The sequence below is a fragment of the Muscardinus avellanarius genome, assembly GCF_963383645.1.
Source record: "Muscardinus avellanarius genome assembly, chromosome: 15".
NCBI lineage: Eukaryota > Metazoa > Chordata > Mammalia > Rodentia > Gliridae > Muscardinus > Muscardinus avellanarius.
In genome coordinates, this window is record NC_137801.1 from 84,285,217 (window position 1) to 84,312,202 (window position 26,986).

Consider the following 26,986-nt stretch of genomic DNA (forward strand, 5'->3'; position numbering starts at 1 on the left):
TGGAAACAGGAACTCACTAAGTTGCTGAGAGCCTCACTAAGTAGCTGAGGCTGGCTTTGAACCTGTGTGATCCCCCTGTCTCAGCCTCCCAAGTACGGGGATTACAAGCGTGCGCCACCACGCCTGGCTCATAAAGCTATTTTTTGAAGCCTTGAAATTGGGTAGGTTACACATAATTACCAGGCTAAAAAGGAAAGAAAGTTACTTACGGGGAGCACCCTCTGCCATCTCGATGGCCGTGATGCCGCAAGACCAAAGGTCACTCTGCAAAAAATAAGACAATATGCTGTGGGCACCGTACACAAAGCCATTGACTTACCTAATCTGGCGATTGACACAAATGAAATGGAGGCTTTCTTCATGTGTACAAACCAAAAAGTAGTTTGCCAGGATGTTAAAACCACAAATACCTGTAGGAATACCTTACAGGTGAGTGAATGAACAACAAAGTAATAGAGTAAAGGCCATACTGGCCTGTTAAAACCACTCATGACCTGTTAAGACCACCCATGCCCACAGATGGCCTAAAGCCTTTCTCCTTCGATGGTCACACTTCAGCAGGCTCCTCTGTTTCTTTACAAGCATTAGTAGTCAGATTCCCAGCCCATATCTATGTGTGTTTTTATGTTTTATGTTAATATCTCAAATTCAGTGAACACTTTAAAAGTTTAGAGCCCAGAAACTGTTCCTTAAGAAATGTCTCCAAACTAGATTCATACCAGCGACTGCCATTCGCTGGTTCTAATCACGTTGCCAGGAATTTGCACTCCACCTTCACACCCAGCACAGGGGGAGCTGTGGGCAAACTGCCCTTGCATGCATGGAATCTCTTTTCCCGATTTCCCTGAAATGTTCATTCAACTTTTTACCCCTTAAATACGAGCTCCATGAAAGCGAGCACTCTTGTCTGTTTTACACACTTTCGTATTTGACAGACACTGGCTGGTGAACAAAAGTCACACTTTAAAAAGGCAGACGATGAACAGTTACTGTCATTTCTACACTTGCACTTACACACTCACCGGACAAGGAATTGCTCAGTTATTTGGTTAAGAAGTTTTCTAAATAACCTATAATTACGTTACAAATTTCAGACCCATATGTTTGAATAAAAAAAACACCAAATGCAGACCTATGCATGTCTCTCTTGTTTTTATGGAGGTGTCTACGCTGCAGGTGGTGCAGAGGGGATCACCACCTAAGCCCAGAGACGACAGCTGACAGTGTTGATGGTGGGGTAAGAAGGCTGCGTATCCCCACAACACGAGGTAATGCAATGGCCCCATTTCCTGTGAGGTCATCTGGCTAAGGAAGTTTTCCTTGATACTACTATGTCCCTCCAGTTGGCAAGAAACAGGCTACAGATATTACAGGTCAGTTTCATGACAATACTAACAACAAAAAAAAATTGGGGGGCGGAAGGGGTTCCTAGATTAAACACAGTCAGTAGCCAAACAACCAATTATACTGTCTTGCCCTGTACTGGCTACTAGTTTGGACAAGCCAGCTGTAAACCATCTAGGTCTAATTATGGACTTTGTGCTCAGAAATTATTTTTACTTACTTAGGTATGATAATGTTGGGGGTATGTCTGAAAATGTTTTCAAATTTTAGAAATATAGAATAACAGAAGAATATCATGAAGTCTCTAATACTTTTTATAAAAAAGGATCACATAAAAATTCCTTTTTAGTATTGGTTTAATTAAACCTCATTAATTGGGTATTTGTTATTCGTAACAAATACTGAAATACACTGAAGACTGTTAAGAACTCAGCCGGGAGTGGTGGTGCACGCTTGTGAACCCAGCATTTGGGAGACTGAGACGGAAGGATCACAGGTTCCTGGCAATCCTCCTGTCTCAGTAAGGCCTTTGCAACTCAGTGAGACACTGTTTGAAAATAAAGAATAAGAAAATAGGGCTGGGGATGTACTCAGTGGTAGAATGTCTCTGACTTCAATCCCCAGTACTGGGGGGGGAAAAAACCCTCAGTTTTGAATATTATTAACAGGCACATTAGCCACTATGACTCATTTAATTACGGCACGGGTTTTTCAATTATAATAAGTTTTTGTAAATATAGTCAACCTGAGTCTATCAAATATGGGTTTTATAGCTGAACCAAACAAGATCACCTCAAATTGGTGATCTTCCTGCTTCAACCTCCTAAGGACATGGATTCTCATGCACGCACCATCAAGCCTACTTATAAAGCTCTTTAAACAAGAATACTCTGAAATCTCATAGATGAAGCTAATAAATATTCTGACAGTATTTTAAAAAATACTTGATTTTGCTGGGTGTGGTGGCACACGCTTGTAATCCCCGTGCTTGGGAGGCGGAGACAGGAGGATCGTGCTGGTCTGAAGCCAGCCTTGCTGGCTTAAGAGACCTTGTTTCCAAATAAAAAATAGGTCTGGGAGTGTAACCCGGAGGTAGAAAGGTTTCCAGGAACCCCAGTACCACCAAAAAAAAAAAAAAAAAAAAAAAAAACACCTTGATTCTAATGTAGTCTTCAAGTGTAAAAAGAGAGCAAACAGGGGAGAGCAGTTGATGTACTCAGGATGAAAAGTCCCGTGCGCGGCTGGTGGTCCGGGCTGCTCTGCTTCCTGGGCAGAGACCGCAGGGAGTGCAAATGGACAGAAAGCCGGCATCGTGTTCTGAAAACTCTGCACCATGACAGAGGTTGTGTCTTCCTCACTGAACATGCAGGTGGACAGAGGCACAGGTCTGCACGCCGGCCCCCGCCCTCGGGAACGCCAGCCGCCGCGGGGCCCTTACCCTGTAGTCGTAGGTGGCGTCCGGGTTCTCGTCGCAGGCGATGACCTCGGGAGCCATCCAGTAGGGAGTGCCTATGAACGTGTTCCTCCTTCCCACCGTCCTGTCCAGCTGCGCGCTCACTCCAAAGTCAACTGAGAGAGGAAGAGGAGGAAGGAAACGTGGGACGTGATAACAAACAAAGCACAAGAAAAACATGCGCGGAAGAGGGTGTCTTCATAGTACGCGGAAACCATGCGCTTCTCAAACACGCAAAACTCATCAGAGCGGGCAACCTCAGAAAGGTACCCTTGCCACCGAGGCCCCAAGACCCTCTACCAGGCCAGGAGCTTCTGAAACAGAGCCCCAGGTGTCAGTGACCAGCAGACGGACTTCTGCACACACGACAGCTGCACATTCTGAGAAATGCCTGCCCACAGGACAAGTCCAGCAGAGCCCACATCCGTGAGCACTGACCTGCCCCCTCGCCTCAGCTTCAGCAGCTACAGTTTTCTTGGAAAGAACACAGCGCTGCACTAGAGAATCAAGACACAACGAACAGCCCCAAAGCACTGGGGACGTCCGCTGGCTGTTCAGTGACTTCCACTCCTGCCCAGGTGATGGCAGTGGCTGTCTAGAGAGTGGGGACGTTCACAGGTAGAGAGCAGGGCTGGCAGGAAGCCCACACTCTGAGTGTCTGTCCATCAAGACCTGGCAGCCATCGCTGCTCAGTAGGGTGGCACAGGCAGCTCTATGAAGTGCTCGGCTGAGTCACCGGAGCCACAGACTCCATGGCGTGCTCAGGAAGCGACGGGCCCTGGAGGTGCTCGCTGGCTAGGTGCACCTCCGACAGGGGCGCGAGGACAGTGCTGGCACTGGAGTCCACAGCAACACAGGCAGCGCGAGCAGCAGACGGCTCAGCGCCCACCACAAGGCCGGTGCAGGGAACACGCAGCTCTCGGGGCTGGGTGAGGACTCCCAGGGAAGGCCGACCTGAGCTCCGAGGGCGTTTCTGACAGGCTGGCTGACCCTCCACAGATGACATAAGCACAGGCACCATGCCACCAAACAGTAGGGAGGGCTTCAGAGCAACTAGTGTGCCCAAGATTTTTTTTTTTTTTTGGTGGTACTGGAGTTCCTAGAAGCCCTTCTACCTCTGGGCTACACCCCCAGACCTATTTTATTTTTGGAAACAGGGTCTCTGAAGCCAGCGCAGCTGGCTTTGCACCTGCACGATCCTCCAGTCTCCACCTCCCAAGCGTGGGGATTACAAGCGTGCACCACCACAACCAGCTATGCCCAAGATTCTTGAAAGAAAAATGGACTAGATTCTTGAGAACATATAGAAAAAAAAATTGTGATTCTTTATGAGAATTCAGGTTAAAAACCTGACATGAGAGCCAGGTGGGTGGTGGGCTCTCGTAATCCCAGTACTTGGGAGACTGAGACCTGAGGGTCACAGGTTCGACTGAGGACAGCCTCAGCAAGCAGTGAGACTCTCAACAACCTAGTGAGACCCTGTTTCAGAATAAAAAAAAAAAGCGAAAGATAAACAATTAAAATATAAATAAAATAGGGGTAGAGGTATAGCTTGGAGGTAGAAGGCCCCTGATTCGATCCCCAGTATCAAGACAAAACAAAAACCTGAAAGAACCATTATACAAAAATAAAATGAAAAAAGTTTAGGTCTAGCTAAGGGAACAGAAATTATCTATCCATGCAGAAATTTATCAAACATCTACTATACACTGAAGGCAATGCACTAAGTTCTAGATAAAACAATTCTAGGTTCTGCATTCCCAGGGAACACAAGAAAGAAACCATATAATTATTAATTATAAACAGTACTGGGAGAGAAATAAGAAACAAAGCCCAAGCCAGAACAGAGGGTCAGAAAAGGCTTGTACAGATGAGGTGGAAAAAATATAACTTAAAACCTGAGGTCAATGGGGCCGGGATGAAGCTCAGGTGCAAAGCACCTGTTTTGCAGGTGTGGTGCTCTGGGTTTGATCCCCGGTTCCAAAAGTGACCCCCCCCCCCAAAAAAGAACCCCTTAAAAAAAAATCAACTGAGATCAAGTCAGGCATGGAGATGCACACTTGTTATCCCAGTACTTGGGAGGCTGAGACAGGAGGACTGCAGGTTTGCCTCAGCTACTTAGTGAGGCTCTTTGCAACTCCGTGAGACCCTGTTTCAAAATAAAAAATAAGGCTGGGGGTGTAGCTCAAAGGCAAAATGACCCTGGGTCCCATCCCTAGTACTGCAAAAAAATAAAAAATAAAAATAAAAACAGGGCTGGGGGTGTAGCTCAGAGGGAGAATGCCTCTGGGTTTCTCCCTCAGTAATGTAAAAACAAACAAACAAACAAACAAAAACTGAGGTCAAGTGTTTCCAGTGGGGAAACAGCATTTGCAAAGGCCCTGGGTCCTCTGAGGCTCTTTATGGGCCAGGGAAAGAAATGTGTGTTTTGTCCAAAGTAAAACAGGAAGCCACTAAGGCTCGTGAAGCAGAAGAGTGGCGTGTCCTGATTTAAAAGCCAGGCTGTGTAGGTAACAGTGGTGGGTGGGGTGAGAGGAGCAAGCCTGGAGCTTGGCGGCACGGGGCCCGGCTCCAACTTTCTCACGTACCGAGCTTCACCTCCGCGTTCTCCGTCAGCAGCACGTTCTGACCCTTGATGTCCCGGTGAATCACATGGTGGACGTGCAGGTGGGCCAGTCCCTGGAGAAGACACACAGGTCTGAATTCTAGTTCTCTGCTCCCGTAGGAAACAGCCAGGAGCACAGCTTGTACGACGGCGCACACGTGGTCAACAGTGCTCACGAACTCGTATTTAGAGCGTAAGTGTTTGTGAACTTAGAGCATAAAATGCCTCTTCCGCAAACCCAGGGATCTGCATTCCCACACACACAGGAGGAGCCCAGCCACCCCATCCCAGCCAGCTGCCTGGGCCCTGAGCGAGCCGCACGGCCTCTGTCTAGCGGAGCGCTGGGGCCGGTTTAGTTTGCCATCCACCGTGTCTCTACTATAATTTACGCTATTCCTGTCCCGGGTGGCTCCTTTCCCACGCCAACCATGCATCGTTCAGTGGGTGGCCCCGGGGGTATCTGGGAGCCAGACACATCCCTGGGGAGGAGCAAAGAGCGTGACAGGATTTAAGATCTGGTTCTAGGATGCTGGCTGGCCTTCCCACTGCTCTGTGAAGACGGCTAAGCGCTGATCCCTCCCACATCCGCCCCAAGGGCAGCGCGATTCTGCAGTCAGAAGGGCCTTGTGCTGAAATAAAATATCTTTCCTTCCCAAGAAAACAAACCCAACTGGGCAGATAGCACTTTCTGATGACCTTGTATGTGGAAGGAAGCCAAAGAGCTTGTCTCCTATGAGAAGTAGTAGATCAAAAACGCACGTTGTGTCCAAATACGGTCTGGCAGACGGCAGTGAACGCATCGTTCTCAGAACACCCTGACTTGCTTTGTCCTTAGCAGGAGAGGCCAAATCTATAGCCTGCATCCTGAACACACAGCAGTGTACTGACTCTGAACTCTGTCAGTCAAAAAGGACAGATTACAGGTAAGGATTTATTTGACTTTTCTATTCTTTTATTGTGTGTGTGTGTGTGTGTGTGTGTGTGTGTGTGTGTGTGTGTGTGTGGTTATCATTACTTTGCAAGATTATCAATTTCATACAACAGTAAAATACTAACTTTTCTAACACAGGAGGTTTCTAAATTCATTTCTAGGCTGCCTGTGAAATAAAACAGAGCTTACTGAATGGCGGGTGACTCTTCACAACACAGTGCGTGCAGTATTATACCACACAGCATTAAGGAAAAGGCCTCAAAATACTGGGTACCTCGGTGTTCTGGTTATCAGAAGAGTACAACATAGGCCAGCAGAGGGAGAGGTGAGAAACGGCACTCCCCTCGTTCTTAAAGAATTCCTAACTTTTTAAAATTGAAACCAGGGGCACTCTACCTCTGAGCTATAGCCCCGGCCCTATTTTTACTCTGTATTTTGAGAAAGGGTCTTGCTAAGTTGCGGGGAGCCTAAGTAGCCGAGACTATTCTCAAACCGGGGACTCTCCTGTCTCAGCCTCCCAAGTGCTGGGATTATAAATATGCATTACCACACCTGGCTAAGAATTCTTATTTCTATTACTTCAGTTCAATTTGTTCTTTTACCTGCACAACTCTTTCGTATACTTTTGCAGGACTATCTGAGCAACACATACTCGTGTCTTCTTGAGTCCCTGGGGTCTACATGCAGTCTCACTCCCCACCAAGAGCGAGGAAATGAAATCACGCCTAGATCCCCGTCCCTGCCCCGTGTCCGCCCACCCCGTCTTCCACACTGCTTAAGGATGTAGCTTCGGTCAGGGACCGGCTTAAGGTGTGTCCGGCAGCTCCGTGAAGATGCTGACCTGAGTTTTATTTATCTAGAACCACGAGTACATTTGTCCTGCCGAAGTACCTGGGAGTGTGTGTGTGACTACCTCCTATGGTCAAATGTGAGGCCACAATTATGCATCCTTAGCAAAGACGGCAAGTCTGAACATTCAGTGAATCCTCTGTCCTACAGCAAACGTACCAATGCTTCAAAACTAGAAGACAGTTTTTTCCTGAAAGTAACAGTGAAAGGTGTCCCTCAGTGTTGGTTAGAGAAAGCTAACCTGTACAAAGCATGAGATACTGGTTCCTGTACAAAGCATGAGATACTGGTTTCTACTAAAATGAGAAGACTGATATAGCGAATGGGAGTGGGCTCAGCAGAACAAACCAGCTTTTCTGCCAGTAAAAAAAAAAACTATGGAAGCCGGGCGTGGTGGCGCACACTCGTCATCCCCGTGCTTGGGAGGCTGAGACAGGAGGATCGTGCAGGTCGAAGCCAGCCTCAGCTACTTAGTGAGGCTCTCAGCAACTTAGTGAGACCCTGTTTCCAAATAAAGTATAAAACAGGTCTGGGAGTATAGCCCGGAGGTAGAAGGTCTCTGGGTTCCATCCCCAGTACCACAAAAAAACCAAACAAACAAAAAACAAAATAAGAACAACAGCAACAAAAAACCTATAGAGCAGAGAAAGGTCCCAAGGGCTGGCCCAAGAGAGTCTTCTACTAGAGTCTCCGACCTCCTTACTCAAGGGCAGGAAAGCCCACATCCGTGAGAACTGACCCAAGACCCGCTCGTCTCAGCTTCTTCAGCAGCGCCTCAGTTTTCTTGGAAAGAACATATAGCGCTGCACTGGAGAGAATCAAGACACAACGAACACCCCAAAACACTGGGGACACTGGTATCCTGAGAATGAGCTGTGCCTGTGATTATAAAAGGTGGCTCTCCCCACCTCCCGCAAAACATTTTTTTTTTTGGTGGTACTGGGATTCCTGGAAGCCCTTCTACCTCCGGGCTACACTCCCAGACCTATTTTTTACATTTTTTTTTAAAATTTGGAAACAGGGTCTCCTAAGCCAGTGCACGCGGCTGGCTTCAAACCTGCGCGATCCTCCTGTCTCCGCCTCCCAAGCGCGGGGATTACAAGCATGCGCCACCACGCCCGGCCCCCGCAAAACATTTAAACTAAAAAGTAAACATCTCTCCAGCAATTCTAGAGAGCAGTTTTTAAACCTGCAGCCCTCTGTGAATATTAAATATAGAAATAGGTAGCTTTACCTATAAATAAAAAATAAAATGGCCAGCTATTTGAAAGTTTTTTTTTTAATTAGAGGGAAAAGCAAACGAATTAGATTTCATTTTCACTTCATTGTCTTTATTGTTAAAATATGGTGGGCACATGAAATGCACAAAAGTAATTTTAGTAGGTAACTTAGGGGAAAAGTAGGAAGAAACACCATGATGGCTAAAGGAAAGAGACCTACTACTAGTGAGTCACGTATGAAATCCAATATGAAATCCTGAGAGCCCTGCCGCTTGCGCTGTGGGATGACGTCACTGTCGAAGGACGCCATCCAGCAGTCGCTACAACAGCAGCTCAGAAATTTCCTCTAAGACCACTAGACAGCTTTGCACCTGGCTGTAAATTACAGGAAAATGAGAACTTTTCTTCCTAAACACTGTGACGGATTCTGACGGCTAATGCCGGGGTCCGCAAAATGATTCTGAAAACCGGCACTCGCCACCATTAGCACTGACTTACAAGCAGATACGCGATTCCTATGAAATCGACAGTTTGAAATTATTTCTCTTCTCTTTCACTCTAAAGGAGAGCTGCCATTAGGTATGTTGTGATGGCCTGGAAAACAAATTCAGAGGGAAACTGCAGTTGTCCCTAAGTATCCACAGGGGAGTTGTTTTCGGGACCCCGAGCCTGCTTCGTATACCCAAACCTGGGGATACGCAGGTCCCTCACAAAAAAAAGCAGCTTGTTTTCAGATAACCCGTACATACCCGCCTGTATACTTTAAAACCTTTCTAGATTACTTATAACACCTAATACGATAGAAATGCTATTTAAGTGGTTTCTTATATTGCTTATAGAACAATAGGAAAGTCTGCACATGTTCAGTCCAAAGCAATATTTTCAGATATTTTGGATTCATGGATACGGAGTCCCCAGGAATGAAGGACGAATTAGATTTTGTTTAAGTCTACCTTCTTTAGATACTTGCCAGAGGCACCTTAAACTAGCACAGCTGTCTCGCAGTACAGGCCCTGGTTGTCCAGAAGAGAATTATCTATAGAGCAAATTATCTATAATGCAAAGAAACACTGGGGCTGGGGAACTGCAGCGCCCGGCTGGCCTTACCCGCAGGATTTCTCGGGAGATGTAGGCGATCCAGTCTTCTTTGAGCGTGTTTCCTTTGGTGTTCTTCACGAGGTCTGTGATGGACCCGGCCCCACAGAACTCCATCACAAGCTGCAGGCAGACAAGACACTCCGTGAGCGTGTGCCCTGGCAGGGGCCGGGCCTGGGGCCCCAGGATGCGCGCTCCCGCAGCCCCCCCCCCCCAACCTGGTCGGAGGATGGAGGCACCTAAGTAAGGAGCGCACGCTCCACCTCCCAGGTGAGTGCCGTGTACACGCACGCGTACAGGAGAGTGGGGCGCTGGTGCTCTGCGGCACACACCAGTGCAGGGGCCTGGATGCTCTCTCTCCTTAGCACACGGCACGGGGACCAATCTGCTCTTTATTGCTGCCCCATGATCAGAAATCGGATTCAAATACTCCCCAATATTTTTTCTCATATTAAACTTCAAACAGTTGTATTTATCACACATTATGATGCTCAAACCATTTCATATCAACTGTGCTGAACCTAAAAGGGGAATGCTATTTCACAATCTCAAAAGTTTTTAAATGCGCTATTTATATCTAAACATGTGCATTGTATGATGACAGCTATATTTATAAAGTATCTAGAAAGTAAATTGGGTTTTTTTTTTTTTTTTGGGTGGTACTGGGGTTCCTGGAAACCCTTCTACCTCCGAGCTACACTCCCAGACCTATTTTATATTTTTATTTGGAAACAGGGTCTCTTAAGCCAGCGAGGCTGGCTTCGAACCAGCGTGATCCTCCTGTCTCCACCTCCCAAGCGCGGGGATTACGAGCCCGGCTGGAAAGTAAACTGAATTGAACTATTCTACAATTTTTAACTAACGGGGTGTGTAGTGGCGCACACCTGTAATCCCAATGCTTAGGAGGCGGAGACAGGGGGATTGCAGGGTAGAGGACAGCTTTAGTAATGTCCTAGAGACTCTGAGTAAACTAGCGAGACCCTGTTTCTGAAAAAAAAAAAAAAAAAATAAGCTGGATCTATAGCTTGGAGGTAGAATGTCCCTATGTTCAATCTCCAGCACCACTTACAGTGAATGAATGAATGAATGAATGAATGAATGAATGAATGAATGAATAAATACGTAACTGTGAATGATTCAGCAATAAAAGTAAGAATAAACCCCCATGCTCTTTTTGGTGTGTGTGTTTGATACCAGGGATTGAACCCAGGGGCGTTCCACCTCTGAGCTACACCTCCAGCCCACCCTCATCTAAGTCGCAGAGGTCCTTGCAAAGTTGCCGAGGCTCTCTGCAAATCTGTGAGCCTCCGGTCTCCACCTCCCCAGTACTGACATTACAGGCACGTGCCACCACATTGTGCATAGTTTCTATAATGGCCTTTAAAAAAATCATTAGGAAAAGTATTAGTCTACCTGTCTGCTTTATAAATTCAATACACTGAGTGCAAGTGATGTGATGGCCATAGAGCTGACAGCCTCTCAGAGCCATTATCCTGAATATACAGTTAAGAAAGGAGATAAGGCTAAATGTTTCGATTCCAGAAATCCCCCTGGAATTTATCATTTTTGATGAAGTGTTATTATTATTAATGTTATTAAATACGTGATTGACAAAAGTTTGTTTTCTTGACACTCATCTCTCACTTTCAGATGGTTAAAAAAAAAATTATTGAGCCCAGCATGATGTCCCAGGCTTGTAATCCCAGGACGTGGGAGGCTGAGACAGGAGGATCGCAGGTTCATAACCAGCCTCATCTGCTTAGTGAGGCCCTCCACAACTTAGCAAGACCCTGTTTCAAAATAAAAAATAAAAAAGGGCTGAGGGTATAGCTCAGAGGTAGAGCACCCTCGGGCCAATTTCTAGGACCCCTCCCAAACACACGCAAGCACTGAGCTTTAGTATTAATTGACTTTTAAGCTCCTAATTTCCTTATTTCCTTTCTACCCTCACATTTCTTCTTAAAGGTGCCATTTTCTTGTTGTTGTTTCGTAAGGGTGTGTGTGTGTGTGTGTGTGTGTGTGTGTCTGGTGTTCGGGATTGAACACAGGGGCATTCTATCTCCGAGCTATAATCCCTGCCCGATTTGATGTTTTTGTACTTTATTTTGAAACAGGATCTCACTCAGTTGTGGAGGGCCCCATTAAGTAGCTGAGGCTGGCCGTGAACAGCGATCCTCCTGCCTCCGCCTCCCAGTGCTGGGGTTACGAGCGCGCCCACCACGCCCGGCTCAGGTGCCATGTTTTTTCTGAAACACAATGCTAACTTCTTCCCAGGCAGTGCGGAACCGACATCAAAATAAATTTTAGTTTCTCTTCAGCAACAGATCCGCAGGAGCCATGGAGGCCTCGCACTCCACCGGCCCCTGCCCCTTCCTGGCCCGTCCCCGTCGGAGCCCTCAGTCCCCGGGAGTCCAGGACACCCGGCGGTGCCCACGTACCCAGAGCTGGTCATCGTGTCCTGGAGGGCTCTTCTTAATGAAAGCACCGTAGTAGGTCGCAATGTTTCTGTGATGCGAGTATTTCTTCAACATATTTATCTCCAGTTTGATTTCTTCCTCTTCATCCTTAAAAGAACAAGAACAAAGCACCCCGCTTTTGAGTGATATGCACGACTTTCATTTCCCCCACACGTGCACTAACCCAAGGACCCACAGCTCACAGCCCCAGAGGTCCCGGTGCATCCGTCCGCGGGGCAGGAGCCACAGCCCACCCGGCTCCTTCACCGCCCGTGGCCTCGGCCATTCGCCCACGTCTAAGGGCAGCACACTGGTCGAGGGGGGCCCAAACCAGGTAGCTGGCTGCTATTGTTTCAACTAATTACTAGGAAAGGCAGTTTCCTTCCTAGAAGACAGTTGTAAACCCAAATCACGCGGGACGATAGAGGCCGGGACCAGCGCGCCTACCCCTGAAGGGGCTTGGTCAGGGAGTCCGTGGTCCCGGGAACAACACCTGGCTCTACCGCGGGTCACCCGGCGCCGCCACCCCCAGCCACTTGCTTTATGAAAGATGCGCAGAGAAGGAAAAACCGTCAACATAAGAAAGCAGAACGCGAGCGCCCCAGGAAACCGAGGCCGGCACAGGTCTGGAACGGTAAAACTAGACTGCTGTGCAGGCGAGGGCTAAGGAGTCGGGCTCTCGACCCCCCACCCCCGCGCTCAGCCAGGGCAGGCGCCAGGATGATGACGTGCAGGTGGCGTGGGGGCGAGGAGACAGGACTCCAGCGAGAAAGGGGAGGGGTGTGCAGGGAAAGGGAACCTCACACTTGGGGGGCACAACTCAGGAAGTCTTTCCAGGACAACTCCACCGACCAGATTTCCAGAGTTCTCAAGTGCTTTTGTTTGGTTGGTGTTTGCAGTACTGGGGATGGAACCCAGGGGCGGTCTGCCTCCAACTCACACCCCAGATCTACTTTCTATTCTTTGAGACAGAGTCTCACTAAATTCCAGAGGGCCTCACTAAGTAGCTGAGGCTGGCCACAAACCATAATCCTCCTGACTCAGCCTCCCAAATACTGGGTTTTCAAGTGTGTGCACCATGCCTGGCTCTCTGGAATTCTTTATATAATCAGGCATTTTTATCCAAAAGAAAATGATGACTGGTTCCCCAAAACTTCCTTGCGTTCCTACACTGGCACATGTGCTCCACGTAAAGTCATGTCCTTCCCTCTCCAGGGGAGACTCAGGGCTGCCAAGGTAGAAACAGAGAGACAGAGAGAGACAGACAGACAGAGAGACAGAGACAGAGACAGAGGGAGGGGGGGGAGGGAGAGGGAGAGACAGAGACAGAGGGAGGGAGGGGGGGAGAGAGCACGCGGGCAACCAAGATCAAAAGAGAGTGTTTGTACATATGCGCGTGTGCGCACGCACACACACACACACACACACACACACACACCCTTGAAGACGCCGACTGCTTTAACCTAGCATCTCCAGAACCTCTCTTATGCCTTACAGAGTTGAAGAAATTTACTTCGTAAATATATATTCAAAGATGAAAAGTTAACTTCATTAATGAGATAGTAATGATAAGACCAGACAGAAAAACTCCTTTAAAAGCAAATTTCAGTTGTACATTGCTGGTTTAAAACCAAATGGAGACGAGGCATGCCATCACCCTAAGGAGGCAATTCACAAGGCCGTGGCTCTCTTGGTTTTGTATATTTTTTATACTTTGTCCGTTCTTTCTTACAGGGCCGAGGACGGAACCCAGAGCTTTGCGCAGGCGAGGCAAGTGCTCTGCCACTGAGCTCCATCCCACCCTCTCCCACCTGGTACAGAGTATTGGAGCGTGTGCCACAGGTACTCAGCTTTAACTGACAGGCGATGGCTCCAAACTGGGCAGCAGTCACCTGGCCGAAAGTGCAGTCTATATAGTTCTCATCTGGACCCTGACACAGTGAAACCACACCACGTGCCTATTATTTCAACCTGTGATTTAAACAGTGCCATATTGGAAACAGCGACAAAAAAAATGTGGCACCACGACAACTACCTAACTACACAAACCCAGCATTTAGACTGGCTACTAGTACACAAAACACCCTGCTGTTCAACACCTTCCTTCAACAGAACTGCGTGCTACCACAAGGAGGGTGAGGCCGTGTGTGGGGTCCTGAGGACTCAACTCAGAGACATTCTACTTCTGAGCTACAGCTCTATCCCCGGTCCTTTTCATTTTGTATTTTGAAACAGGGTCTCACTAACTTGCGGAAAGTCTTGCTGAATTGCTAAGGCTGGCCTTAAATCTGTGATCCTCCAGTGTCAGCCTTCTAAGTACTGGGATTACCGGCAAGGGCCACCATGCCTGGATAAAAAAAAATTTTTTTTAATATAAGACACAAAGAAACATGTCCCAACTAGAAAAACCTGTGTGGGGAAAGAGCAGATTCATGCTCTTTCCCCACACACTCTCATTCTTCAGGCCGAATGCTGAGAGCAGACTGCAGTGACAACCCCTGCTGGCAGGAGGCCTGGGCTTGCTCTAGGCTCTGCAGGGCTCACTCCTGACCAAGCACTGAGAGCCCAGGACAGCCCCGGGGAGGCCCCAACTAGCCAGGAGATGTCAAGGGCCACGAACAGGCCCCTCCTGAGTGCCCCTATTGAAGAGGTCGTGTGCCAGCAGGTGTGGCAGCGCAGCTTGGAATCAACCTGGGAGGCTGAGTTAGGAGGATCCAGGTTTGCAGATAGCTTCAGCAACTTAGGCCGTTTCAAAACAAAAACTTAAAAAAAAAAAAAAAGGCTGGGGGGCTCAATCTGAAGGGAGGAAGGGAGGAGGCAGGCAGGGTAGAAAGGAGCTCCTCTGCCCTTACATGGACCGTGTGAGGTCTTTCAGAGAGTGAACTAAAGGTTGCTCCATTTTCTATTTTTATCCCAAAATAAGTAAACCTAAAAGTATTTGGGGCATAACGACTTCACAAAAACAAAGAGAACGATACTGAACTGTGACAGGGAAAGTCAAAATGCAGATTTGGGTTTTTCAGTCTGATCAGCCAGCCCACCGCTTGACGCAGTGTATGAATTTCACTGGGTTCCACAGACCCGTTTTATTGCTCCAGCCCTGACCTGCCTCCCTCCGCTCCCCACGCTGGTTTAATTATCCTCGGGGCCCCTGTTCCCATCACATTCTGCCAGGAAGTTTTACTTCTTGACAAAAAGCAAATGCTACCCTACGAATCTCCATGAGAAGCTTTTGAACAATACTTAAGGACCACGACGTACTTCAACTACCTTCAACGTATTTTTGCTTTTCTTGACACCAACCAGTGTCTCCTAGGATCTAACTTGTTACTCCGAGAAGTGTGAGGAGCTTCCTTAGGCACTTGATCTTTTCACAACCCAGTGAGTTAAAAATCAATCACACATTCTAAAGTTCTTAAAAGCCTAAACTGAGTGCCGTCCCCTGGTGTGAAAAGTGCCATGTGCCTGTTGGTAGGGGTGGTTGGCAGATTAGCATGGCATGCTATATGCTGCAGAATCCCAAATGCTTCTGGAGAGAGACACATTACTTTCTGTAACAAAACCACAGTAGACCATCACCACAAAATGCACATTGCAACATCTTCAAAATTCTGCTGCACCACAGAATCCATGAAATTTAAGAACAACTTAGCTGGGCAGAGTGGCGCATACTTGTAATCCCACCCAGCATTTGGGAGGCTGAGATGGGAGGATCCGGGTTCGTGGACAGCCTCAGCTACTTAGTGAGGCCCTTTGCAACTCAGTGAGACCCTGTTTCAATTAAAAAAAAAAAAGGGCTGGGGGTGGAGCTCGGAGGTAGAATGTTCCTGGATTCCATCCCCAGTATCCCCCCCCCCTCACTCACACACACACACAACCTAAATTCAATCAAGTTTGGCAGCAGCTTTTCTTGTATGAGGGAACCATCCAACCATCAACTAGAAATACAGTGATCATATGGCCGTCTCTTGCCAAAGTATTTTCCAGGTCTCGAGTAGTCAGTGGACTTCTGAAGCACATGCGACTGAACTGCAAAAGCTACTGAGAAGAAATCCTACTCACCTCTCAAATTCACTGTTTTAGGCTGAAGTGTATACACACTTTGGACATCCTCTCTCTTTTATGGTTTTAAAATAGATGACTATTACCCATCTTATAAAATAAAAACCCACTTAGCACCACTAATTGTCATTTACTGTCTAATTACAAATGCCCACCCTTGGAGGAAAAGCAACTGAAATGCGGAATCTGCCAAGGGCTTTGTGCCAACTACAACCAGAATCCTAATTATGACTAATGCTTATTATGCGCCATTTTATGTTGAGCGGAGTAGTCATGAATGACTTCTGAGTCCCAATCTCCTTTTGGTCATTAGTTAAAAAAAAAATAGTTTGGTATTCTCATTCCAGTGCTACAAACACACACACACACCACCACCACCACCACCACCACCACCACCAACAACAACAACAACAACAACAACAACACCCTCAAACACAAACATCTCATTTAGCAGGGATGATACAAGAAGCCAGCTTGGGGCTGCCTAGAAGGTAAATTTTAAAACAATAACAAATCCCACATAGGAAAAGAAAGCTGAAGTGGGAAAAGTATGTGGAGGCAGTCTCTCTAGCCCCGTGTCTAGTAAACATCCAGGACTGTGCCCTTCGCGGCCTTTCTTCTTGAGGAAGCCGCCAATCACACACAAATGAAAAACTAAAAAACACAAACAAACAAAGAAGGGTAGCTTGAGAAGGGGGAGGCCTTTTTGGAAAGAGAGGGAAGGCTCCCTCCGGTTTTCTCCAATGGTGAGGTGGCTGGCCACCCCCGCCCCCTGGTGATTTAATGCAGCTGATGCCCATTAGCATTCTGGACTCAGCAGTGGGAGCTGGGCTCACAGAGAAGGCCTTTGTCTCTGGCTGGCATCTGACTCGTGGATGGGTTTTCATTTGCCTCCCTGGGCTGCTGGGGGTGGGGGGAACATCTGCACAGTGGCAATTTACAGGAGCAGCTATGGCTTGTGAATGAGTCACAGGACAAGCCCTCCCACTTCACCATCTGAGCACACCGGGGTGCATATTATTAGCATTTTGTTCCTTGGATTCTAGTGTCCTCTTAAAATGCTGTTTACCTACATTCTCTCGCATCCCACTGCTGATAGTAACTATGAAGGGAGACCGGCAAACCTGAGAAATGCTAACTAGGACCCAAGAGGAACAGGAAAATGTCCCGAGCTAATCATCTTTCTACCTGACTGACCCCCTTTGCAGAACTAAACGTCACTCAGTGACCAGTAAGTAAACAGGGAAGGGCAATCATATACTCTATCTTTGTTAGCTGGAGAGAGGACTGATAAAACGAGATACACAAATATCTCTAGTGGACTTTTGCACCAAAATAAACACCTATTATTTTGCACCTTATTATTATTTTGCACCTTAAATAAACACCTAATGAAACTATCCAATTCTCAATGCTCACAAGTTTACTTTAGTCAACTACTCTTTGACTGCCCACAGGTAGAATAAATGAGATAGATGACCTTTTAGGATGCAAACTCCATTACACTTGAGAGTATTACCCACTACAAACCAGGATGAAAGCGGTAAATAACTCAGCAAACATTGTAAAATTTAAACACATGAAAAAGTGATATAACTTAAATTCTCTGGGCATTCGACAATTTTTGAGGATAATTATGCAGGATCAATTACCTATGCAGAATAGGATTAAAGTGTGAGATTGGGCAAAAGGAAGAAATGCTATGCTTTTTAAAATTAACGCCCCCCCCCCAAATGTATCAGTATCAAAATAAAAACCCAATAGGAAAATGACAAATTTACCAATAACCAAAGTGAAAATCATACATTCGTGACAGTTTGCTCAAGGAAAAACCTGAATTGGAACACATTTCAGACTAACAAACATGCTCTCCATTTCTGCTTCTGAATCAATAAATTTCTTCTGAGGTTCCCAAGGGAAACGGTGGCGGCCTGCAGCCCCGAGCCTGTGTCCATCCTTGTCTAAAGGCCCAAGGAAGAACTTACTGACACAACCAAGTCCTAGCCTTCTACAGCTCCCCCATCTTCTACAGTCTGTCCCTTTCAGTATCTTAGTGAGATGTTATCACTCTATTAGTAGCTGAAAATAATGTGATAAAGAAGAGAATTAAATAGCACCATTCACCTGGAAGAAAGAAGACCTTCAGGCATGAAGACATGGCGAAGCGTGAGCATAGTTCTTCCCATTTACGCATCTGCACCGACTCATCAACAATCTCAGAGAGCAGTGCTCCCGTGAAGCACAGTCTCCTTCCCAAAACACCATGAAGAGGCCTAGGTCCATCTCTGTGATCGCCCCCACCAAAGAGCACCATGCGGCCAATAATAGACAAGGTCGTCTTAAATAAAGCCACTGAGCACGGCAAACCACTGTTTTCTCTAGGCTCCCAAACACGCGACTGAAGCCTTCCAGAGTTTAAGGTCATCAACACCCAGACATCACGTCGAGTCCCAATCTACAAAGGAAAATACCACAGCGCCAAGTGTCTTCAATAATGAGTCGAAAGAATTCAAATTAGTGCCAAAATACCTTACCAAAAATCCCGAATGTACCCAAACTTTTGGTGAAACCAAAACTCTTATTATGCAATGGAAAAGGGATCGAAAATCGAAACTGCTTAGTAGATAGCAAATCAGTATATTCTTGACACTGCCATTTTGCCATCCACAAAGCAAGTCTGCATGTCTGTTTAGATAAATATACACATTTTAATGTCCAGTACAAAAAGGGAAGGCATGCTGCCAGAGATTATCTCTGGATTATAGACACTGTCTTCTTTCTAAATTGGTGCACACTGGTTTACTAATTTTGAAAAAAAAAAAATGCCTAAGAGGTGAGTTTAGGCCACAGAGTTAGCCAAAGAAGATTCCAAAAGAAGCTTCTTTCTGTCTGTTCCTACAGCCCACCTCCTCTCCGTGTCTGGATGGGAAAGGGTCCGCACCACTCTGGTCCCCGTGACCGGGGCACTCTGCCGATGGTTAGTGGCACAGGACCCCTTCAGAGGCCTGGCAAGCAAGAGCTCCACTGGCCTTCTACTGGGCCTTGGCACCCAGAGGCCCTGCCCTTGGCCTCTGGGCCATCTCTTCCCTTGCTATGACGGAGCAATCCGGACCGGCAGCCAGCTCTTTCCAGGCCCCTCCCCACTGGGCAGATGGAGCTGGGCTCTCCTCACCCCCCTGGCCCACCGGAGCATCTTGCAAGGAACATCGGTCTCTTCACGCCCTTGTCTACGCCAAAGGAAAACTTATTAAGTTTCCCATAGTACAAGTGGGGAAAAGAACGCTGTACACGAAGAGTCCTGCCTGAAACTCTCAATGGCTTCAAGTAAGGAGTGGCAGGCGCTCGGAAGGACACAGCTCTGGGGAGGCGTGATGCGCCACGCCTGCTTCTGCACTTCCCACCGGCTCCACGCCTGCCTCAGGGGCAGGCGCTCACATGTTTGACACGGTGAGTCAGACAGAGGCCAGGCTCTGAAGAGTCTTCAATAAAGAAGAAAGAAACTTCTGCTCCTGGCCAAGAAAAAGGATCAAGGCACAAATGATCTGCCCTCCACCAGAACAACTAAAATTCGGTCAAACATATGGAAAGAAGCTTGGGCATCAGCAGAGAAAGACAGCGATCCCGAGGGTGCCGAGCGCAACACCTTGGAGAGGATTCCAGGCTGCAGTCAAGAGATGAGAAACCCCAAAGGAGGCCAGAGGAGTCTATGAGTCGCATCACAGAGATGGGAGTCTGGGGAGCCACACTCCAAGGAGTAATGGGGAGGAATGGACACTAATTACAAAACGCTGGACAGCCTGTGTCCTACACCTCTGTCCGCAGGAACTCTGGTGCTGTATGGAATTTGAGGCCCAAGTTGCTTCTACGGTCCACTAAGTTAGAATCCAGTGGGTGCCTCTGGAAAGCAGCAACTTGGATGTATAGGTGTTTGGTCAACTCAGCGAGGGGGCGAGGGGGAGCAAAGACCTCACACATCATACTGGGAATCTGTCCCTACCTTTCCTACCACTAAAGGAAACAATCAAAACTTTCGGAAAAGTAATAAATCACAGGTAGGGAAAAACCTCAATAAAATTAATGTACAAAGCCACATCACCTTTGATTAATTCGTTAAGATGATTTTTACCACAACTGGCAAAAAAATGAAGTATGCCTAAATTGAAAAGTAAAGACACTGTCAAGCCCATTCTTCACTGGCCCATGCTTGGAGCAAATGCCGGTGGGGAGGAGGGAATATTCACATAACGGAGTGCAAGTCTCTTAGTGGCCAGGCAGAGGTTTTTGATGTCTCATCACTTTTTTTTCCTTGGAAGGCAATCTTTAAACCAAACCCAGTACCCTAGCACGCGGTAGGTACACATTATGACTTGGGAGAAACGAACTATAATTACATTTGACTTTACAAACTGCAAGATCCTGAACACAGAGTGCTCCTGAAGCAGCCTGAGTGCCCTGGATCAAGGCACAAATGATCTGCCCTCGCTGGCAGCTGTGGGCAGACAGGCAACTGGTCGACCACAGGCACTGCACCAGGCTCCGAGTTGAGCAAGGATGTCGGACGCCGAAGTGGTCAGGGCCAGCGTCATCTACGCTCCCCTCGACTGCTACGGCTAGGGTAGGTCTGCTAACGAATGATCAGCAATCCGTGTCCTAACTACGCGCGTTGGCACCGCCATCCATCCAAGGACACAGTGAGGAACTGCAGGTTCCTCCTGGAAAAACAGAAGACATCAGAAGTCCACAGACACCACAATGACTGGCGAGAAAAGAGAACCAATTATCTTCTTTTTTTTTCTTGTGGTGATGAGGAATAAACATAAACTCAGGGACAGTCTGCAGTGGAGTTATATCCCAAGCCCGATTTTATTTTTTCTTTGGAGACAATAGTCTTGCTAAGTTGCTGAGGCTGGCTTCGAAACTGCAATGCTCCTGTCTCCGCCTCTCGAGGACTGGGGTGTCAGGCGCGGGCCACCCGAGAACCACTGGTCTCTGACGCGTGACTCAAGCAGGAGTAAGACAATCTGCTGCGGAGAACAGTTATCACTCAACTGTGCTCCAAAGCGGGGGAAGGTGCCGCTGCCAGGGCCTCGCCCGGCTGCAACTCCCCGGAGTGCATTCGGGGCATGTTCTGCTACTGAACACTTCAGAGCATTGCATCAGAAAATAATTTTTCATTTGGAAGTGACTTTAGAAGGTAAGGCAGGATTATTGCTTACTTACAAATGTGAATTTTGTTACACATAGGAACAAGAAGGGTTCTCCAGAAAAACAAACCACTAATTTTATAGCGGAAGTCAGTAATATAGGATTGACACCCAAACAAAAATAAAACCTCTGCAAATTTGGACGACATACTTGGGTGCTATCTATCTTTAGCTTGATTCTTTAACCTCTACAGCCCCCTACAACCCTCCACCCCATCTGGCACCCAGTGGGGATGAGCAAGCTGCGTACTGCTAAGAGCAGGGGTCAGATGCAGGCTTCTCCTTCCGCTCACCACACATTGCGCTGCTATTAATCACAACTGGGGATTTTAGGACAGTCTACTACGTACGCATTTCACGAAACCAATCAAGCATTCTGGTCTTAAACCAGCTCATTAGCTTGAGATTATGTTCCTTACTGGGGTCGCTGGTACCCTGTGAGGAGGGAGACTGCAGGCTGTGGGACGATCCAGAGGAAAGTTCTGGAAGGAGGCCCTTGGGACACACAGCTGCCCCTGTCTGCAGCAGTCAAGCAATGCCAGCTCAGAAGCACAGCCTCCTCCCCGGATCCTCATCTGCAGGCGCTCCAGACCGCCATGAAGCAAAACACATGGTCAGGGTTTGCCTGGAGTCTCCCGGGGCTGGCCAAATCAGAGCAATTGTTTTATAACTGGATCTCTCACGGAGAGCGAGGAAAAGAACACAGCTGTCAGGAAGAAAGAGGACCACCAACTACCACCTGCCTGTCCTCAAAGTAAGCGGGAAGGGATCTGAATTCTGCATCAGAGGGAGAATAAGTCCAACACCGTCATAAAGACACACACACGCAGCAAGTTTCTCGATTGGCATCTCCTTTCTAAAAATACATACTAATATGTGGAGAGCAAAGTTTAAACCATTTAAGTTTTTCAAATAAATGTCCTAGTTAAGTCCCTAAAAGGTCACTTACCAATTCAAATGCATATTCATGAAGGGCATTGTCTTTATTGGAATCCACCCAGCTCACCCATCACCAAACACCAATACAACCAACAAGCTCACCATCTGACACACTCAGAGGGCGAAGATGCCACTCTGCCCTTTTTCTCTTTCCTTTTGTGGTGCTAGGGATTAAACCCAGAGGCGTTCTACCTCCAAGATGCATCCCCAGTCCTACTTTACTTTTTATTTGGAAAAGGGTCTTATCAAGTTGCTGAAAGCTTACGTCGTTGAGGTTGGCTTTGAACCTATGATCCTCCTGTCACGGCCTCCCGTGTACTGGGATTACAGGCGTGGGCCACTGTACTTAGATTGCTCAATGGCTTCTTAAGAGACTGTCCATTTCGACCGAGCACTCCCTGGTACAAGCGCGTTCAATTAGCACGCGCATACTACGGGCCTTCTTCACAGCAGATACCAGGCACTGAAGCCAGAGAGCAGGAACTGGAGGCAGGGAGACAGATGGCTACCGCAGGAAACTGAGGGCCCGGTGTTCACAGAGACTATGGAGTACTGGGACCAGGAAACTGGCAAGGGTGGCCCGCTGCCCAGGAAAGTGAGGGAAGACCATCCAGGGCGCATGGGCCCGTCTTACAGGAGGAAGGAAGAGCGAGCATCAAAAAAAACCCAGATGAGGGATCACAGGACACAAAGGGAAGCAAGAAAACCCACCGACCAGCAAATATGCATTCACATTCCTTAGCAAAAAACAACTACGCCATAATAAAACAAATCCGTAAGAGACAGCAGAAAGAATCAGTACAGACCGGCAGGCTCACGTCGGAATGTGTGTGCAGTGTGCATAAGACACGCTCTGTGCACGGGTGTCTACACACCTGTGTGTATTCAGCAGCCAGCCTTTCAGTAGGAAGGCTTGGGCTAGAAACTGACACACTGACACAAGAGTCCTGTAACTTCTGTTTGCAGAATTAATGGTGGGATTTTCTTACTTTTATAGTGAAATTAGATTAAAAAAATGGGGGAAAGAATGAGTTTAAAACTAAATGTTCTCAAAAGGCTTACAATTTTTAAAAGAAAAACCTCAAAATTAAAAGCGAAGAAAAAATGTCAATTAAGCTGAAGAGTCCAAAGTAAATAAAAAAATAAACTTGGAACTTGCTATTCAGAGCTAACACTCCTCAAATGATTAATCCCACTTAACAATTGACATCCTTAATTAGTTTGGAAAAAAACATAAAATCTTCAGGATATTATAATAAGAAACAAATTCCAAAGACCTCTGTTTTTAAGTTGTATTTTGAACTTTTTCAGATATTACAAAAATAAGTACCAACCCAGAGATAAGACTCCGCCACCATGTCCAATGCAAGGGCTAATGAGATTATGTTAATAAATGTGTGTGTTAATTTTAAAGAATGAACTCAGAATAAATATATAAATTCACGTTGTTTGTAAATACAATTAAATAGTACATCCACATTAATTAGAAAAAACAGTAATATTATGGAATTTTTTCTAAACATTCCTTCAGAAGAAACACGTAGGAACCGCTAAGAAGTGCCTCTCACACCCATCAGACCTCAAGAGAGTTTAAACAATTCACCGGGGTGGTTGGCCAAAGCCTTCGCTGCTGTTTTTACTACGTAGTATTTCAAACCAGCCATTTCTTTAACTTAGAATGAAGAAAATTAGCATATGCCCAGTATACACACACTGGATCATGCAATATGCATCCACACCCAGTAAGACCGTAATATTTCAATTCACTGAAATCTTCAAATGTATCCTGGGCTTCTGAATCATTTCTATCTTCTATATCAAGTAGGTATACTTGGCACTGTTCCACTATGTGGGCCAAATAATTTTCACACAACTGCAGAAAAAGAGAATTACATTCTTAGTCCAAATATTTTTGGTACTAAGGCTGCCCAGCCAACATGGAAACCCAACAGCTGTGTCCTGGTCGAAGAAAGGACGTCACAACCAGCGTAGATACAGACTAGGCAACAGGCGGACTCCCTTCCTTTCAAATGAAGCGACTTGCTGAACATGGTATATGAAGCACCCTAAAATTAATAGAAATGCACAGAATCTATCCAGTTCCAAAGTAGAAGTTTCAGCGATCAGGCTCATTGTAGATCACAAACAGCTTCCTTTTCTTAACTTTTCTGTTTATTTATATTCAGATGAGTTAAAATAATAAAGACGATGGCAAATATATTGTCATCTAAGGAGTATCTGTCAAGGAAAATATACTGATAAAATCCCCAGTGTGTATAGAAATGATCAGGGTCCACCTTTCAAGATCTTGTAAACCAACTGGGAAAATAAGCCTAAAGTAAACAGTGTTCCTTTTCAGACAGTATTATGGAGTGACTTAAACTGATCTGTTTAGTAGTTTATAATTTAATTTTATGTCCAAACATAAGGACAGAAGAAGTAAAAAGTAATTCCCATAGTCACGAAAATAGAATATATATACACTACTTACAAGCTCCAAGTGCCTGTGAAGTGGTCACTTTTTAAAACTTATGTGAAATTCTCTCTCCCCCCTCTCCGTGTGTGTGTGTGTGTGTGTGTGTGTGTGTGTGTGTGTGTCTAGCAAAGTTATAGAATTCACCTTCTGAATTATTTAGTAGCAACCTTTTCCTACAATGAGTACAAGCTGATTTTTTAATTAAAGGCAACCACATAGATATATTCAGCTGGGGGTTTCCTTGAGTGGCTGGCAGCAATAAGAAATAGCCTTACCCCACAAATGACTGGAAACACCCAAAAACCAAACAACTTGGTGGCAGGGAGGAGAGAAAATATTTCTTCCAGTTTCCAAGATGTGTATATTATTTTTAATGTTAAGACTTTTATAATTTTTAAAATGCTTCTTATATATGCATATAAGTGTTTATGTGAGGCTGAGAGGATGTGTATTAACATGCTAAAGGAGTTAACCAAGATAAATTATGAGGGGTAGGAGGGGTTTTTCCCTTTTGTCTTCTCTACATTTTCTCCCTAGAATATCAATATTACACTTTAAATTTTTTGAAAACTACTCCAGAAGTTGCTTAAGCTGTTTGTTCCAACAGTTTTACTGATCTACAATTTATAAACCCCAGAAGTCACCACTGTTACTAGACCAAACTTGCATTTAAGGGTGGATGGGTGTGATAAACGGACCGATTTCAATGCCCTTGCCCTCCAGAGAAACAGAGCTCCCAGTAAAATGCAAAGGCACAAAGCCCGCGGGGCCTGAAGCCGGGCAGGGAGGCGAGCGCTGAGGGCACGCCCGTGCCAGGCCTTCCAGCAGCAGCTGGCACTGGGACGTCTGAGGCAGCAGGGTAGGAGGCCCAGCGCCAGGCTCCCCGGAGGAAGGAAGGTCAAAGGCGAAGCCTGCAAGTTCTCTGACCCAAGCCCCAGGCCACAGGCCGCCCTGCCCACCACGCAGCCCCCTCCCCACGCCCTGGCCTCCGCACCCCACCCCACCCATAGATGGCCTTGGGAACTTAGTGAAACTCTCAGCAACTTAGTAAGACCCTGTTTCAAAAGTAAAAAAATAAAGCCGGGCATGGTGGCCCACACTTGTAATCCCAGTATCTGGAAGGAGGCTGAGACAGGAGGACTGCAGGTTTGTGGGCAGCCTCAGCTACCTAGCAAGGCTCTCTGCAACTTAGTGAGACTCTGTTACAAAAAAAAAAAAAAAAAAAAAAAAAGAATAAACCAGGTGTGACGGTGCACACTTGTAATCCCAGTTTGAGAGGCTGAGACAGGAGGCTCACAGCCTCAGCTACTTAGGCCCTCTGTAACTTAATGAGAAGTTGTTTCAAATTAAGGAATAAGGGCCGGGTGTGGTGGCGCATGCTTGCCAGCCTCGCTGGCTTAGGAGACCCTGTTTCCAAATTTAAAAATAAAAAAAAAAAAATAGGTCTGGGAGTGTAGCCTAGAGGTAGAAGGGTTTCCAGGAACCACAGTACCACCAAAAAGGAAGGAAGGAAGGAAGGAAGGAAGGAAGGAAGGAAGGAAGGAAGGAAGGAAGGAAGGAAGGAAGGAAGGAAGGAAGGAGAAAGGGAGGGAGGGAGGGAGGGAGGGAGGGAGGAAGAAAGAACTGGGTGTGGTGACGCACGCTTGTAATCCTAGCATTTGGGAGGCTCAGACAGGAGGATTGCACAGGTTCATAGCCAGCCTCATCTACTTAGTGAGGCCCTTTGCAACTCAGTGAGACCCTGTTTCAAAATGAAGAATAAAAAATTGGACTGGAGATGTAACTCAGAGTAGAATGCCCCTGGGTTCCATCCACAGTACCACATAAAAATAGGACTGGGGGTGTAGCTCAGAGGTAGAATTCCCCTGAGTTCCATCCTCAATACTGCAATAAACAAACAAACAAACAAACAAACAACACAAGCAAGATTTTTTTTTGCAGGGATGGGGGGTAGCTTAGAGGTAGAATGGCCCTGGTTCAATTCCCAGTTTAAAAAAATAATACAAAGCAAACTTAAGGAGGAACAAATAATCAGAGTGAGTCTTCTTTAACTCTGGCCTGGGAGGAAGGGTTCTAGAATCTTCAGTAGGTGAGTGAGAGTCAGATGAACTCACAGGGCACATTAATCCATTCTGTTCCATTGTTCAAAGACAATACCTATAAAAGCTTCAATTGAGGAACAAATATAACACTTATAACACTGACATCATATCTGAATAATCATGATGTTCGCGGAACTGAAAACCTGGGACTTAATGGGTTAAGGGGAGAAACAGCTACAAAGAAGGCATCCAAGCTTTTCTTGTATAAACACCTTCCTTCCCTCATTCACAAAAGAAACAATGGCGGGGG

General features: G+C 46.5%; 1 protein-coding gene across 1 annotated transcript in view; it reads right to left on the bottom strand.

Moving 5' to 3' along the window:
• Positions 1-26,986, bottom strand: part of MAP4K4 (mitogen-activated protein kinase kinase kinase kinase 4) — a gene marked incomplete at both ends in the record, with an annotated part of 175,091 nt that overhangs the window by 50,842 nt on the left and 97,263 nt on the right. Inside the window, 5 exon segments of the mRNA XM_080711647.1 lie at positions 210-264; positions 2,783-2,913; positions 5,386-5,476; positions 9,510-9,620; positions 11,936-12,061. Of these exon segments, the coding sequence (XP_080567773.1) occupies positions 210-264; positions 2,783-2,913; positions 5,386-5,476; positions 9,510-9,620; positions 11,936-12,061 (514 nt within the window).